Genomic DNA, 16,494 nt, shown 5'->3' with positions numbered 1-16,494 from the left:
ACAACAGAGAATCAAAAATTATGGCCAAACTGTAATTTTAAAAATGTATCTCTGAACAAAAGAAGTCATTTAAAGTTTATGATGTAGTAAAAATCGGTATATCCATGTTTAATAAAAACTAGTAGGATTGAAACGGAGGTAAGATATAATTGATACTTAATATTCTGTATCCTTGGTAGTATCTCTATTTAGTAGGGCTTGAATTACCGTTAAAAATTGATATCGTTATTATTGTTAAGGGTTACCATTATAAATTAAGTACCGTTATGCTGGGTACCGATATTTTTGGCGTCATTTACCGTTATACTCATATAACGTTACCAGTGAAATTAACGGTGATAGTATCGTTAAAACTTACTTTAACGTTATTTTTTTTATTTACTGGTAAATTCATATAACGCTTCTGATAATATTAGTTAACAATAAAAGTATCGATTGTATGATAACTGCTGTTTTCGTTGATTTTATGACAGATTCGCCGTGAACAACTTTAATCGCGTCGCGTATCTTCAAACAAACTTTAGGCACCTATATTTTATAAAACAGAACATATTTTCATTTTATATAACGGTAACGATATTTATAACGCTAATTGGAAACGTTTATTATAAAGTTAATTGGTATCGCTATCCCTAATGTTAATTAGTAACGATATGTAACGTAATAGGCTATTTGACTGTAATAAAAATATACATTTCTTTTATGTTTATGTCATCAGTCTTAATTTAGCAATGAAGTTAGTTAAGCAATGAAGCATTTAAAAAATTCAGCTTTAAAAACATTTTAATAGGCTATTTGACTGTATTAAAAATATACATTTCTTTTATGTCATCAGTCTTAATATTATTTTTTTGGAGCTATTTGTAATAACGCGAGAAAAAAATATTGCATTATTTTAACAAAATCCGTCTCAGAAAATTAGGTATTTTTATGCAGCTGTCACGTGACTAAAAACGAACGTGATTGGCTATTTCTATTATGACGTCAATTATCCATAAACAGACTGTGGATCGTACCGTTCCTTAGTGTTCGCTTTTATTTTTCAAGATTTTATAAGTGTTTGATCGCTCAGGATTACTCAGATAACATAGGTATTTAATAATGGAAACCAATTCCGCGAAAGCTGACAGTCGAAACCTACCAAAAGTGGACGCAATAATGGTTGGCGTCTTCTTCAACGACAATCCAGATTTCTATGCTGCCGAACTGAGAAATGTGGTGGTAACCACTGATCTTAGATCATGATCTGAAACCACTTCTTGCGAATATTCAAATCCATCGGCATAGAAAAAATCAGTTTCGTAGGAGATTTTATTGTTGTATTAGTGCATTGAGGCACTGCACAACATTTATAGGAACTCATTTTAGTAATTTTCACACATATGACGTGGCACAAGTTAAATAAAACAAGAGAAAATCAAAACTTTTCGAAATACCAACAAGCTTTGTATGATATTTACACGAAATTTACGTCACTGCATGCCATGGCCGCCATATTGCTAAAAGTCGCGTTTTGGCGGCATATTTAAATATTTCATTTTCTTTTTCGATTTTTTAATAAAATAGCTGTAATAAAGGCAGAAAAGTATTTTAGTAGGGCTCCTTATAAACAAATAAATACCCTAAGATAGTTTTTAGAACTTTGTCAAATAGCCTATATGTAAAATGACGTTAGGTTACGTTAAATACAAGTAGGTAACTCGATATTTTGTATTTGCTGGGTTATCAGTTTTCGTATAAAAACCATGTAAAACGGATATTTTAATTGTTTGAGTTTTTTTTTTCTTTAAATACCTTTTATTTTTTATACTTGTTATTACTTACTCCGTATTTTGTTTAAAAAAAACATACATATTGACGAATTTTGAGGTAGTGATTGACGATTAATCCGGATTAATACATTTATGGAGCATTTCTAATCTCACGAAAACTTTTTAATCAAGGCAAACATTAGAGAAAAATCACTGGAATTCATTTTTTATTCTCAAGTAGGTACCTACCTACCTACTCATGACTGTGTTTTTCAATTCCTCTAAATTCCTTGGTTTATGATAAAGTTTTCTCCCTGTGTTAGTACAATTTCTTTGGTTTTCTCTATCTACGACTGACAGTCAAAGTTATAAGGATAGTGCTACCAGAATAAAAAACCTACCTACTATGAGTTGCTTTACTTTTACGATAGAGATGTTTATATTTTACGGAAACCATGCCATGCCATAATAAATCTTATCTTATGGCTACCTTGTGAGCATTGGAATAAAAAGTAGGTAGGTATTTTAGAAGAAATAAATAGGAATAGGAAAATAATTCAATCAATAATGAAGCTCCTTAGGTATATTTAAAAGCCAACTTTTGTCAGTATAATGAAGTAGCTTCATATAAGTTTGTAATTAATATTTGGAGTTTTTAGAATCAAATAAAAGTATGATGCAAGAAGATAGTTCAACCTCTGTAATTAAACCTTTGATCCTCTTTTACAAATCGAATCGACTTTAAAGAATGACCTTCAATGTACCTAATGTTTTTAAATCTGTGGTATGGACATTATAGATAGGATTGGGATTAAATAGAAATCTAAACCTGTGACTGTGTCTTAAAATATGTAAATAGTTACGTTAAATATCTAAACCTTTCCAAAATAAAAACATTTAGATTGCTCTAAAGTAATCCTTTTCGTTTCCTTGCTATAATCGCTTAGTGAAAGTTCAGGAAATTACGTTTCATCTGCTCAGACCAGTTCAGTAAGCTCGCCGAGTAGGCAGTTATGCGGTAGATAGATCCGTCCAAACAGTCTACGATGTCTTTCGTTGGTGTGTGGTTGGCGATTTTTAGATAAACGATGGATAATCCAAAAAGTAAGTGAGATAATTTTTAATTGTCTTGGAAAAAAAATATTCGTTATAGGTACCTACATCTTCCCGTCTCTTTAGACAAGGGATCATTTATGAACTCGGGAGCACTACTTAAGACTTTTAGAACTTGCCTAGGCAGGTATTTAATAGTAGTTACCATAGGGTCATGTAGAGGCTGTGAGTATTCAACCAATTTATTTTATTTTATTGAATATCTACTCAAAGTGTAGAGGTGAATATTTCATTTAGCACAAAATTAAAAAGATACTTAGGTACCTATTCACAACAGATAAATAAATTGACTTTCTAAACATTAAAAGCTGAACATGGCCTATCAGTCTTGCAGGGGCGTAGCTACCGCCGTATCTGCCGTATCAATTATACGGGGCCCCCGAGCCACGGGGGCCCCAAAGTGTGTAAGGAAAAAGAAATAAAAACTTCCTAATTTATTTTATTTTACAAATGACAAAATTCTATAAAGCAATTACTTCTTATCCCGCCTTAAGCGTGCGTTCAAAAGTTGGCAACACTCTACATCGTTATGGCGGGCTGCGGGACTTCCCCGTTTTACTTACTTCATCTGCAACTCAGCGGGGAATCCCTCAATAATAAAATCAATATCACGATGTACGTGTACGTCCATACTCTACATTTGATGTTAAACCACGGAGTGCAGTGCAGTGTTTATTTACGCGTTTTATGTAATTGTGCATTACCTACATTGTAATTCAGTACAAACAATATTGTTCTTCTGGTTTAACAATATTAGTAGCGATTTGTAAAAGAAATGAGTGAAAGGAAAAGAGATTATCCCAGCGGTGCTGAGAAAAGAAAAAATAAACGGAAAAGGGAAGAGGTTATAAAAAAAGTGCCCAAAATTTCTTCATTTTTTCAGAGACAAGATACTGTGAGTGATTTAGATTGGAAAGGTAAGTACTACCCAACCCATTTATTCGGGGTCCGTAGTGATTAACAAGGAAATCTTTTAATTTCGGTCTGTCAATCTGTCCGTCACAAAAAGTGGTCTCCCCCCCCCTCGTTTTTCACAACTACTGGTCCAAAAATCTAAAAAAGATATTGGAGACTCCTTACTAATTAAACTTTTACATGAAATTGGTTTGGCAAAAATCTTAAAACGGATAAGGTTTAAAAATAAATGTCAAATTGTAAAATTAGTTGTTCGAAAAACCGAAGTACTTACTAATTTACACAAGTACTATTTTACACGACGCTAATGTGGATCTGCGTGGTTAGATACGCGTGGTTGGTTTATTATTTACCTGTAGCGAAGGGTAAATTTTATTTCTAGGGTGCCTCGAAACAAAAAAAAACCGAAACTAACTTATCTATAGGATCAATTTGTTTTGTTGTTTGTCTATCAGTCTGTATCGTATCGTAAATTGCGTGTTGAGAAGATGTGCAGACTCGCTTTCGGGTTGTTCTCGTTTTGTATGGCCACTACACTACGCGCTGCGTTCAAATAGCACGCAGGTGTAATGTAACGCACGGACGGGCTGCAGGTGATTTTGTATCTACTAATACGAACACTAACGTAAACACTAACTGTAACCCTTAGTAAAGTTATTTATTTATATATAACTCTTTTTAGTTTAGTACCAAAGCATTCGTATTTATTTTTTAACGAATACTCGTTTATTTTTAGATTCTTCTGAAGCACGTTCTGCGTCAAATATCCATTCGGAAATAGAAGAAAGTCAAGCACATACTTCATCGGATGTCCATCCAGAAATTGAAGAACACCAAGTCAACGATTCTGATATATTTGAGGATTGTAATATAATTTCATCAGATAGAGGAAATTTCGGTGACAATTTATCTGAATGCGAACGAAAAATAATTTTTAAATTGGGTCCATTTAAACCACAAGGACCATTTCCAAAAGATCCAGAAAGTAACCGACCTTTTTCGGCCTATTATTATTCATATTTCAATCAGGCAGGCATAAAACTTGTAAGACCATGGTTATGTTATTCTAACGTTTTAAACAAACCGTACTGTCACTTCTGTTGGTTATTAGCAGATCGTCAAAACAAATCGTACTCCTCTGCTTGGGTTAACGGTGTTTCGGTTAGAAGCAATTTTACGCAAACTATACTTGACCATGAAAGTCACAGCAGCATATGAATGCCTCACTCTCTTATAATAATTGGTTGCAAGGAAATACCATCGATACTCTATTGCAAAGTGAAATCAATAGTAAAATTACATTCTGGAGAGATGTACTGAATCGTATTATTAATGTTATAATTACTTTAGCATCTTGTAATCTATCTTTGAGAGGGCATGATTCTGATTCTGGAAATTTTATGGCAATTTTACGTTTGCTATCTAACTATGATGCAACTTTAAAAGAACTTCTTCTAAAACCGAAAGGCGAAATAAATTATTTAAGCCCTACGATTCAAAACGAAATTATTAGTTTGCTTGGTACCACCGTTAGGAACAATATTATCTCAGAAATTAAAAAAGCTCCATTTCTGACAATAATTCTGGATACAACACAAGACTTGTCAAAAATTGACCAACTTTCTGTAGTTTTTCGATATATCTCGGTTACAGAAAATGATGATAATGTGCCTAAAGAAATAAAAATCTGTGAGTCCTTTTTAGGATTTATAGCAGTAACCGATTGCAGTGCTGCAGGTCTGAAAACTGACATTTTAAATTTGACTAAAGAATATGGAATTGATTTGACTAAATGTAGAGGACAGGGTTACGATGGAGCAAATGTTATGTCGGGTGTTTATGGAGGATTACAAACCCTAATAAAAGAGCATGCTCCAAATGCCGATTATGTTCATTGTGCTGCGCACGCTTTAAACTTAGTTTTAAACGATGATGCGAGACACGTTCGTGAAGTATTGACTTTTTTCGATAATTTAGAAAAAATATATACTTTTTTTGGCAATAGTATAAAACGCTGGGCTATGCTAAGTGACGATCCATCTGAAAAATATTTGATTACCCTTAAAAAGGTATGTCCAACCAGATGGTCTTCTAGGAACGATGCTTTATTATCGGTAAAGAAAAATTTTTTACTTATCATGAAAACTTTGTACCAACTAAATTTAATTTCAAATAAAAAAGATGAACGTGAAGAATGTAAAAATATAATTAATATTTTAGAGAGTTATAATTTCTTAGTGCTCGTTACATTTTTTTCTTCACTATTTGAAATTATTAATCCTATTTCAAAAGGTCTACAGCATGAAAATAATGACTTACAGAAATCTAGTATTTTATTAAGTAATCTTTTAAATAGACTGTGCCAATTAAGAAATCAGATTTCATTTAATAGTTTGCTAAATGAGTCCAAAGATTTAGCAAAAGAGTGGGGGGTAACAACTGTTTTTAAAAACAGTAGGCGAAAGATAACGAAGCGTTTTTTTGATGAGTTATCACAAGATGAGAGAATTTCCGACCCGGAATCCTATTTCAAAGTCAATGTATACTATTGCTGTTTAGATATATTAATTTCTCAAACTAAAGAAAGATTTCAGAGCCTTTGCGACCTGAGTAGTATGTTCGAAATATTACAACCGGAGAAACTCCTACCTTCTTCAAACGAAGAGATATTAATCGCTTCCGAAAAACTGTCGGTTAAATACAGTAAAGACATCTCAGTTAATCTTTGTGACCAATTAAAGGCTCTAAAAACATGCTTAAAATCTGAAATTCAAAAAATTTATTCCATTAAAGAACTCCTTGAATTATTGCTACTAAAATTCAATAGTCTTGCATCTAGTTTTCCCGAGGTAATCACAGCATGCTTTTTATTCTTGACCCTTCCAGTTACAACCGCAACTGCAGAAAGAAGTTTTTCAAAATTAAAACTGATAAAAAATTACTTAAGAACTTCGATGGGACAAGAACGGCTGTCAGACCTCTCACTATTGTCCATAGAGGTAGAAACTTTAGAAAAACTAAAATCATCATCAGCCATAAATGATTTAATAAATCAGTTTGCCGAAAAAAAGGCAAGGCGAATGAATATTTAAAATTTGATTTTTATTTGTAAAATTAAATTTTTAAATTAAGGTTAAATTATGTTATGATAAATAAATATTTCTTTTCACAATATTTTTTTTCTTTTGTGAAAAATCTTTACCCCCAAACAATACAAGGGCCCCCAAACAATTTTTTATACGGGGTCCCGCCAATGCACGCTACGCCACTGCAGTCTTGTCAAGACTGTTGGTTCTGTCTACCACGCAAGGGACATAGACGTGATTATATGCATGTAATAGCTCTCGATAAAGTTGAACATTCGTTGGTAAAGTGCGCACTACTACTAAAGGTAGGTATTTATCTATGCATTAGGAAATTACGAAAAGCAGCGGCATGGTGACCTAAAGGCAATCATTTTTTATTGAAGTTTTATTCAAATGAAATAAAACTTTCTATCGTCTTAATTACAAATAAACGCTGGTCGATAGTTGAATTCAATAAGTTCAGTCATTCGTTCGTAGTAGTTACCTATGTGATACCGTTGTGTTAAATGTATCATCATCAGCCAATTTTATTAAGTGTCAGTAGGTCACCCAACTCGTGACTAACCGAGTTGTCGACTTTGATGCGAGACCATCAATGCCCTAAGCCTATTGTACCTTATTATATTATACCCCTTTGCGCACAAGAATGGACGGAGGTACTATTTCTGTTGTGGTCACTACCACTAAATGATGTGTGGGATTGTACTACTGCACACTGCGTATGTGTTTGCCTTCCAAAGTCGGGTCAGCCCAAAGTTTTCTCGGCAGTCCGTGACCATCACCGCCTGCTACATCCGCATTTTGGATTTAAAGAAAAAACGCGAAATGTTTCTGTCGGTGGTATAATGCTGAATAAGTCTAGGATTAAGATACTATTACAAAGAAACCCTTGGAAGAGGTTTAAAATGATTCTTAATGCATGTACAGGTTCCAAACGATTGGGATGCAACGTAGACGATATAACGTCAAAAGCGATCGGTGATTTTGGAAGATGGCAGTTAAAAGTCACCGTTCTCATGGCTATGTTGAAGATGCCAAATGCATGGTATCAACTAAACATTATTTTTATGGCCCCACCGCAAGATTTTTGGTGCGAGAAACCGGAATTATTTTCTCAATATTCAGATGAAGAATGGCGGAAAATTTGTACACCGGTGAGAATCATTGCCTTTTCAATTTGTGTAGGGGATTTTTACTAACCAATTGCCTAAAGCGCGTAAAGAAACGAAGCCAACCTTTTCCTTAATTAACTTTTACAATGTACGCAGGAACAGGGAAGAGGCACGTAGGTAGGTACTTACTTAGTACAAAACACCAATATTTCTTTAATGTAAAGAACGAATAGTGTTCAATTAAGTAGGTACCAATGATATTTTTTGTTTTCAGTTAGTTGAAGAGCGACCGTGTTTTATTTTTGATCCGGATATGCTAAGTCTTAACCCCAGAATGAGTAAAGCCCTGATGCCTCTGGTACCCTGCACGAAATTCGTTTACAACACAACCATATTTGAACGCACCATCACCTCAGACTGGGATTTAGTATGCTCTAAACGCATTTTCATTTTCGTAAGTGCTTTTAGTAAGTATTATAAGTTTGGTGGGGTATTCTTTAAGACGAAATTTAAATATGTAGGTATGTCTGTAACATCATTTTACAGACATACCTACTGGGTATATATTTGCACATAAAGTTGGCATATATTATTATGTAAATACATAGAACTTTTTTAGAGGTTTACACTTACGGTTTATTTCTTTCAGATAATTCAGTGCACCTTGATGTGGGGTGTGCTACTCGGTGGTATAATTTTCGGCGTGATCGCAGATAAATATGGACGCAAGATTCCACTGATGGCTGGTATAGTGATACAAAGTGTGGCCAGTTACGTCGTCAGCATACTACCATGGTTTTGGGCGTGGTTGGGAGTCTGGTTTATCTTAGCGCTGGCTTCAGGTGGTATCGGGATTGTATCCTTTGTAATTTGTATGGAGGTTAGTACTTATTTGATTAGAAGACACCGACATGAAAATGCCAAGATACTTCGATCCGAGTTCCAATATCTTAATGATAACTAACTTAATGATGAATAGATTACAATGATGATAACATTTATTTTAGGCTGTGGGCGGAAAATGGCGCACATCTATTCCCGTACTTTACCAAATGCCGTTTGGCTTGGGGAGTACTGTGATGGCTATACTGGCTTATTGGCTGCGTGACTGGCGGAAACTAGAATTTGCACTAGCGACCCTTTCGTCTTTGTATATTATGTACTGGTTTTGGGTACCAGAATCACCACGATGGCTCTTGGCTACTGGACAAACTAAAAAAGCTTTAGGTAAGTACTTAATAAGTATATAGTTCTTAATGAAAAGTAAATGTACGAGTAACAACGCATTATAAAGCCTGAGACTGTTTAATCCCAAAACAGATAATTTGTAACTATGAGTACGCATGTGTATGTGTTTGGTCTTTACAGAAGTATTAAAAGTTGCAGCCAAAGAAAATAACACTGAACAAAATCTGAACGATACACAAGATTTATTGCCAAAATGTGAAGGCATAAAAGAAAAAGGCCCTGGCTTCATTGCTTTTTTCAAGTCTAAAAATATGCGGCTAAAAACGATATTACTGTCGTTGAATTGGTAATTACAAGTTCTAAAGATTTGCAATCAATGAAATTAAGGATGCGGAAGGGTTTGGGCACAGTTGCCACCGATACAATGATACACAGCGTTCTTATTCGTAATAAACTTTTCAGGTTCTTTACTGGAATGGCTTTTTATACATTCTCCCAGTATCTAGGGTTGATAGCTGACAACATTTTCTTTGCCGTTGCGCTAAGTGGCGTAATATCCTTACCTGGCGGAATATTATGCGTTCTTATAATATCCAAGACGGGAAGGAAGAAAACTCTTTGGTTATTTATGGTCGTAACAGGGGCCTGTTTCATTGGCATAAAGTTGGTGCCAAGATATCTTTTCCCCAACGATTGGCCGAGACTACTATTCGCGGGAATCGGATTTGCCGGTCTGGGTGTAAGTATGGATACGATAACATTCCTTTTAAGTAAAATTATACTTTGGATCGTTCTTTTTTTACTGCTAATATACATTCATCCATATATAGATCACAAAATTTTAAAAACAAAGAGGAATGCGCCGAGTATAATCACCATTCTCAGTTTTGGCTTGGGATTCAATAAAAAATGCTCCACTCCTCTTTTAAAAAAAAAAAAATTATTCCAGGGAATGGTACCAGCTCTGTACCTTTATACTGGCGAGTTATTCCCGACAGTGGGCCGCAACGCTGGCGTCGGTGGCGTGACGATATTCGCCAGAATCGCCGCCATGATATCGCCAGCAGTGGTAGGCTTAGACGAGTTGGTGCCAGACCTACCACTTATAATCGTGGCCATAACGTCAATAGCTCAGATTTTCCTGATTATACCACTGCCTGAAACGAAAGGCTACCCATTGCCAGATACGTTAGAACAAGCTGAACAATTTAGTAACAAGGTAATTTTATTAAATAAAAGCTGATGAATGTGCCTATTTCCTTAGTCGCCTTTTACACCATCCATGTGGAGAAGATGGAGTAGTCCTATTCTAGTGCCAGGAACTACAAGGCAGCAGTAACCATACGTCATGTAAGGATAAAAGTGAAAGAAATTAACCATAATATAGTTATGATCTTATTTTTCTTCCAGAAATATAAAAAACAAAATCAAGAAGTAAACGAAATAAGTGAATAATAATCAAAGCCTACAGAAAAGTTCAATTCAAAAACTGAATAATGACAACACAGAACCTGGAAATAATTAATCTCAAGATAATCGTAACTTGCAAATTATGTTTATTTTTTCTCCCTGTGAATGAAGAGAAAAAAAGAGGGTTTAATGTATGACTGTAGTAATGAAAAACTTGATAATTTTCTCACATCAAAATCATAAAGCTTTATTTTATATCTTCATACAAAATGATGTGTAAAAGCAGGAAGTACTACTGGCTCTCAAGTAACAAAACTTTTATATTTACAGGTAAACTCATAAATGCATAGCACTGTGGTATGTGATACTATGAAGTACATAATTGGAATGTTTATAATGCTTTATTTGTGACAAATGTAAATTTATACATACCAACAGACTAATGACTGACTTTGGTTATAAAGAAATGCACATATTGCAAGATATTAAATACCAGCTTTGAAAATGAAAAGGTATCAACCTAAATAAAATATTAGTGTATAGTTTTGCTGGTCTATAATGTGTAATATACAAAGATTAGAATAAAAATAGATTTAATTTAGTTGTACTATTTATTGTTAATACCTTAATAAAGTTGTTTTTATTTTCTAGTCTTGCTTTTCATTTGTGACTTTTGTCTTTATATTCTCAATTCTATGTAACAATGTTGGGTGAGAATGATACCACAATGAATACAGTTTATCATATATAGGGTAGTCTAGATTATCCTTACCTAATTTTATAAGGGCTGACCTTAATTCATTAGAGAAATTTAAAGAAACTGCAAAATTATCAGCTTCAAACTCAAATTTACGAGACATTGCTGTGGCAAAGAAAGATAACACAGAATTGTATGGGGCTAAGATCATTTGTAAGACAACTATTAAACCAATAATGATTGGTTCTTGATCTGCAGGGAATCCAAGTGAAGTATACAACATAGAGTATTTGAATAATAATCCAAATGCTGTGAAAAGTAGAAGTAAATTGACTTCAGTTAGCAATATTGACTTGTAAATGTGACTGCAGCTCCAGTGGCCTAATTCATGAGCTAGAACACCTAATATTTCACTCTCAGTACAACCAGTTGTCTTCTTTTTCTCCTCATCATATTTCTCTAACAGAGTATCAAATAAAACAATTCTCTTTGCACCAAACAGACCACTAAAGTATGCATTACTGTGAGCAGATCTCTTTGAACCTTCGACAATAAATATTTGCGATAATGGAAACTTTAACTTTGATGCTAAATTTTCAATGCCCATTCGTAACGTGCCATCTGGCAGGGGGACAAATTTGTCGAACAATGGAGCAATCACTGTTGGATAGAGAGTTAAAAGAAGTAGCGTTGCCACAGTGGTGAATAACCACAACCATACAACAAACATGTTTCCACCAAGCATTATTATATAAATAGCTATTGATATTATTGGGAGGGTGATAACAAGACTTAGCAGGAGGGATTTGAGTTGATCCTTTATGAAGAAACCTACTGTCTGTTTGTTGAAACCATGTTTTTCTTCAAGTACAAAAGTTCCATAAATTTTAAATGGCATATTAACTATAAAATTGAATAATGTTACGAATGTCATAAACACACAACTGACTAATATCTCTCTATCTGGACTTATATTAAATGATGCAGCCATATTTTCTGACATATTCCATGCAACATATATCCAACGCTTATACAAGATCACTGTTGTAAAAATGATGCTGTAAAATTCTTTTACAATCTTGAACTTGGACTTATCAATACCATAGAGTCTGGCCTTTTTGAATGATTCCTCATTCAGCATTTCCTTCAAGTCATTTGGTATGGTATTGTTGGTTTTATAGATCTTCAACTGAAAATATAAAAATCAAATTATCATTATCCTATACAATAAACAAGTGCCTTGTTGTAAATTACATAAAAGAAACATTGAATAACTTAGGTAAAAAGGCTTTTTAGAGCATAGTAGGCAATTATTTATTGTATTTCCTAACCTATTCATTATATGTGTACTTTACCTGGCGCATTGATAGATATTGCTCCCACAAATATTCGCTCCATGAAAAGAGTAAAATAAGAAATACTATTAATCCTTCGTCGATTGCCATCATTATTTACTTTTTACTATTATTTGTAAATGCAAACCCAGCAAAGAATGCCGAGCCGTTTCATGTCATAGATTGATCGAATATAATGAAATTGTCAATTTTGACTTTGATGTTTCCGTATAATTGTGTCTTTCGTGACAAAGATAAGGAAGCAAAGATAATATATATATATATATATATTTAAATAATTGTCATGGGGAGTAAGGTAGCACTTGGAAATTAATATATTAATATAAGTAGTCTTTGCCGGTTCGCATACCTCTCTGGGAAAAGGCGTGATTTAATTTTATGTAGAATATTATAAGAAATTGTTTCAAATGAAACTTTGAAACCGAAGTTTTATAAGAACAATACTGAGCAACTTCATACGAGTACTATACTAAATGTAGTAGTTCTTGCTATTGCTAGAGACAGGCCCCTCTTCCCCACTGGGCACTATGGGCACGTGCCCAGGGCCCCGCGATCGACTGGGGCCCCCTAGTTCCTGCCAGATTACCAAATCATAACCGATATTTAGGTATTACCCAAAAAAATTAATTAAAAAAAAATCTGATGATAATGACTTATTACTACAATACCTACGGTTATTAGCTTTAATTTGCCGCATGCGCATAGCTATACCTTGTACAGTACAACATAGCTTGAACTTTTTGACCGATGGATCAGTGATGGGAAACAGAAAATATCTAGGTATTGGTGTAAAAAATATGTTGGCTGAATATGTGGCTGTGTGTATGTTTTAAACTTTTTAAAATGAATTAATTCATTCATCAATCAATTTTATTGCACTAGACATAAAACATTGGGTAGGTAAGAGACCATTGTTTTCAGTTTTTCTATTTAAATTTTACTTTGAAGCAATAAAAACCACTTAAGACTTTCGGAAAATGCTTGAGTCTTTAACAGGTACTTTTGTTTTGTGTGTCTATTCTTATGATCATTAACAATTTTTAAAATTAACGGTATAAGTATTCCGCTCTCGCTCAAAAATGAGGTTTTCCGATTTTAGTATGTTTAGGTTAATTTAAATACCTATATGTAGATATAAGAATACAGTTAAAAGAATACAATTTGATGCGGTGTGGTTTATATCTTAAAGAAACGTCCGAATAGCGGACGTCATACGTAATACCAAACCAAAGACAAAAAAGGGGAATTCCCGACTCCCGAACGTCGTTTGACTTGACGAACGGGAATTCCCCTGTATTTGTCTGCGATGTTGTAACGTTTGTTTTGTTTGTAGTTGTTACTGACTGTGCTCGAGTTCTGACAAAAAAATAGTATTGTTTGATTAAATCGTCGTTTGTCTGTTTTGTGTTAGCGAATATTTTCGTTATAAAATTAATGAAATACTGAATTATTACTGAATTATAATATAAAATGTCGAAACGGTCATATCCTAGTGGATCTGAAAAACGGAAAAAAGCTCTACATCAGAAAGAAGTAATTGAAAAGTTACCAAAATTAACATCATATTTTACTACTACTACTGGAGAAACTTCTGTAAATGAAAAAGAGTTAGAAATAGAATGTCAACATTTAAAAGAATACCTAAAAAATGTTCAGATTGAAAATGAAGCACCTAACAGTGTACAGGAAGTATATAATCTATTAAAGCAAAACAAAATTGAAGACACATTTCCTAACGTAGAAATTGCATTGAGAATATTTTTAAGCATGATGGTCACTAACTGCAGCGGAGAACGCTCCTTCTCCAAATTGAAAAGAATAAATAATGAATTAAGATGTAAGTACAATGCTTCAAGAGAGATTAACTAAGTAGTTTGTCGCTAATGTCCATAGAATGTGATATTCTCAATACCATAGATTTTGAAGAAGTGATTAACGATTTTGCTCATCTTAAATCTAGAAGGGTATTACCTTTGCAATCAACATAGAATTAATCTAAGGATTTTATGCTAAGCGAGTTACTTTTGTAGAATATTTTAATATTTCCTATTTTTTTATAGTTAGTAACTAAATCAAAATAAAACCATGTTTGTCTAATTTCTTTATCTATTATAACTAAATAGAGTTTTCTCAAAGTCGAAGGGGGCCCCATGATCCTAATGTGCCCAGGGCCTCAAATAGTTTAAAGACGGCCCTGGCTAGAGATGATGTAAATCTTTACGTCAGGGAAATTGAAATAAATAAATAAATGCGAGGATTTCTTATCTTTATTTTTAAATACCTAAGTACATAATTTGCGAATTGCAAGACAACGAAGTCTTGCAAAAGAGCAGTCACTCATAATTTGAAGTTAAAAAATTGGGTACTTTTGACCAATATTAGCACAAAAAGTTACATAATAATAAAACAGTAGAAAAACAACTGCCTCAGCTTAACTTACCCTGAAATATAAATATTCTAGGTACTGCTGATTTCAGCTGTAAATGTCTGTTGTATTTTACATTTAATCATATTACTTAACACTTTTATGCACACACATTAATTTTACTTAGGTATTACGTATTTTTAAAGATATTATTATTTACCTTATTGGACTATACTACATTTTTGACCTTGACCATAATAATAACATATAGTTACAGTCTTAAACTTCTAACTAAATAATATTGTAGAATACTTAAGTAGGTAGGTACCTATCTAATATTTACGTTTCAAAATAACATTATATCAAGCGCCTAATAATGTCATGGACAAGTCGTCATACACTGGTAGGTAGGTACCTTAGAAAAGCAGTATTATCGACTAAACTCTCCGCATTTATGGCATTTACAGTTATCTGGTTCTCTTAATTTGACTTCCATAACAGCATTATCTTCATCATCAAATCTAAGACCATCTGGATCATAGCAATGAGTAAGAGTCACTAATCGCTCGCGTAAGTAGTTTTCTCTGCAGCAAAAGCATTCCTAAAAATATTACACTGTATATCAATAACAGAAGTTAAAGATGACATAGTTAATATTGATGCAATTTTTTTTATTTTGCTGGCCGTTGTTGACCATGTTTGGATTAATTTTAAATATTATTTATAATTAATCCTAATATAGGGAAGGACTTTTATAAACTTTGTTCACTCACCTTTAAAAAACCTGTAGCTGTCACAACAGATGGCTGAACTTGACTGGTGCACATTCCTTCGCATTTGTTTACATTTACTTCTCCACTGCACGATCGCACCAGCCGACCCATATCGTCGTATTCCTCTGTTAAAAAGTTTGTGAAAAAAATTCAGTAGGTAAGTGTACCTTATTTCATGGCCTGGTGCATTCTTTGGTTGTGGAGGTGAACTTTGTACAGAGTTGTAATTTATCTCAGTATCTTAAAGGCTAGATAATCCTAATTTGAGATGTATTTGAGTGAGAAAACTACCTAAGAAATTCCAGGCAAAAACATCTTTAAAAATATGTAAAAAAAACTATGGACCCTTGATTCTTCATACCTACTATGATTTCGAATAATTATACAAAATATATAAAACATCTTAAGTACCTTTTGTGACATGTATTTCAGTAGGAACTGTTTCACATGTTTCGTCCCCAGAACAATGCATAATACTTATAAACAAAAAATGTGTTAAACAAATAATTGCAGATTTACTTAACATAATTAGAATAAACTTTGCTAAAGTTCTTTACTACGAGAAAAATAAAAGAGAACTGTGTATCCATACTTCAGAACTTTCTTTTTATACTAAGAAAGACAACTTATAATCGAGAGAGTAGGTAGAGAGCTAAGTATTGTCAGCGGGTTATCGAGATCTTGAGTGAAATAACATGTTCCATGTCGCTGCTCCTAGCATTATCAAAT

General features: G+C 33.5%; 4 protein-coding genes across 4 annotated transcripts in view; 2 read left to right on the top strand and 2 right to left on the bottom strand.

Annotated features, from left to right (window-relative positions):
• The first annotated feature begins 2,643 nt into the window (after positions 1-2,643).
• LOC106136377 (organic cation transporter protein) lies at positions 2,644-11,070 on the top strand. The gene is made up of 9 exons (XM_013336911.2): positions 2,644-2,855; positions 7,793-8,019; positions 8,252-8,431; positions 8,627-8,857; positions 8,985-9,204; positions 9,346-9,511; positions 9,628-9,904; positions 10,115-10,384; positions 10,576-11,070. Exons 1-9 carry the CDS (start codon positions 2,840-2,842, stop codon positions 10,618-10,620), a joined length of 1,632 nt encoding a protein of 543 aa, XP_013192365.2. The 5' UTR covers positions 2,644-2,839; the 3' UTR covers positions 10,621-11,070.
• On the top strand, positions 3,485-4,997 carry LOC132902016 (zinc finger MYM-type protein 5-like). The gene is made up of 2 exons (XM_060945585.1): positions 3,485-3,781; positions 4,516-4,997. Exons 1-2 carry the CDS (start codon positions 3,640-3,642, stop codon positions 4,995-4,997), a joined length of 624 nt encoding a protein of 207 aa, XP_060801568.1. The 5' UTR covers positions 3,485-3,639.
• On the bottom strand, positions 10,794-12,797 carry LOC106136352 (CAAX prenyl protease 1 homolog). Its single transcript, XM_013336882.2, has 2 exons — positions 12,628-12,797; positions 10,794-12,461 (listed from the first exon to the last, which is right to left on the bottom strand). Exons 1-2 carry the CDS (start codon positions 12,718-12,720, stop codon positions 11,223-11,225), a joined length of 1,332 nt encoding a protein of 443 aa, XP_013192336.1. The 5' UTR covers positions 12,721-12,797; the 3' UTR covers positions 10,794-11,222.
• Positions 12,798-14,961: 2,164 nt separating this feature from the next.
• LOC106134844 (partner of bursicon) overlaps positions 14,962-16,494 on the bottom strand; it is a 98,127-nt gene continuing 96,594 nt past the window's right edge. Inside the window, exons 3-4 of the mRNA XM_060945453.1 lie at positions 15,766-15,890; positions 14,962-15,593 (exon numbers count right to left, since the gene is read on the bottom strand). Of these exons, the coding sequence (XP_060801436.1) occupies positions 15,423-15,593; positions 15,766-15,876 (282 nt within the window). The 5' untranslated portion in view covers positions 15,877-15,890 and the 3' untranslated portion in view covers positions 14,962-15,422. The remainder of the gene's footprint in view (positions 15,594-15,765; positions 15,891-16,494) is intronic.

The sequence above is a fragment of the Amyelois transitella genome, chromosome 8, assembly GCF_032362555.1.
Source record: "Amyelois transitella isolate CPQ chromosome 8, ilAmyTran1.1, whole genome shotgun sequence".
In the NCBI taxonomy this organism is placed as follows: Eukaryota; Metazoa; Arthropoda; class Insecta; order Lepidoptera; family Pyralidae; genus Amyelois; species Amyelois transitella.
Note: the sequence above shows the minus strand (reverse complement) of the source record. Positions and strands in the feature narration are given on the sequence as shown.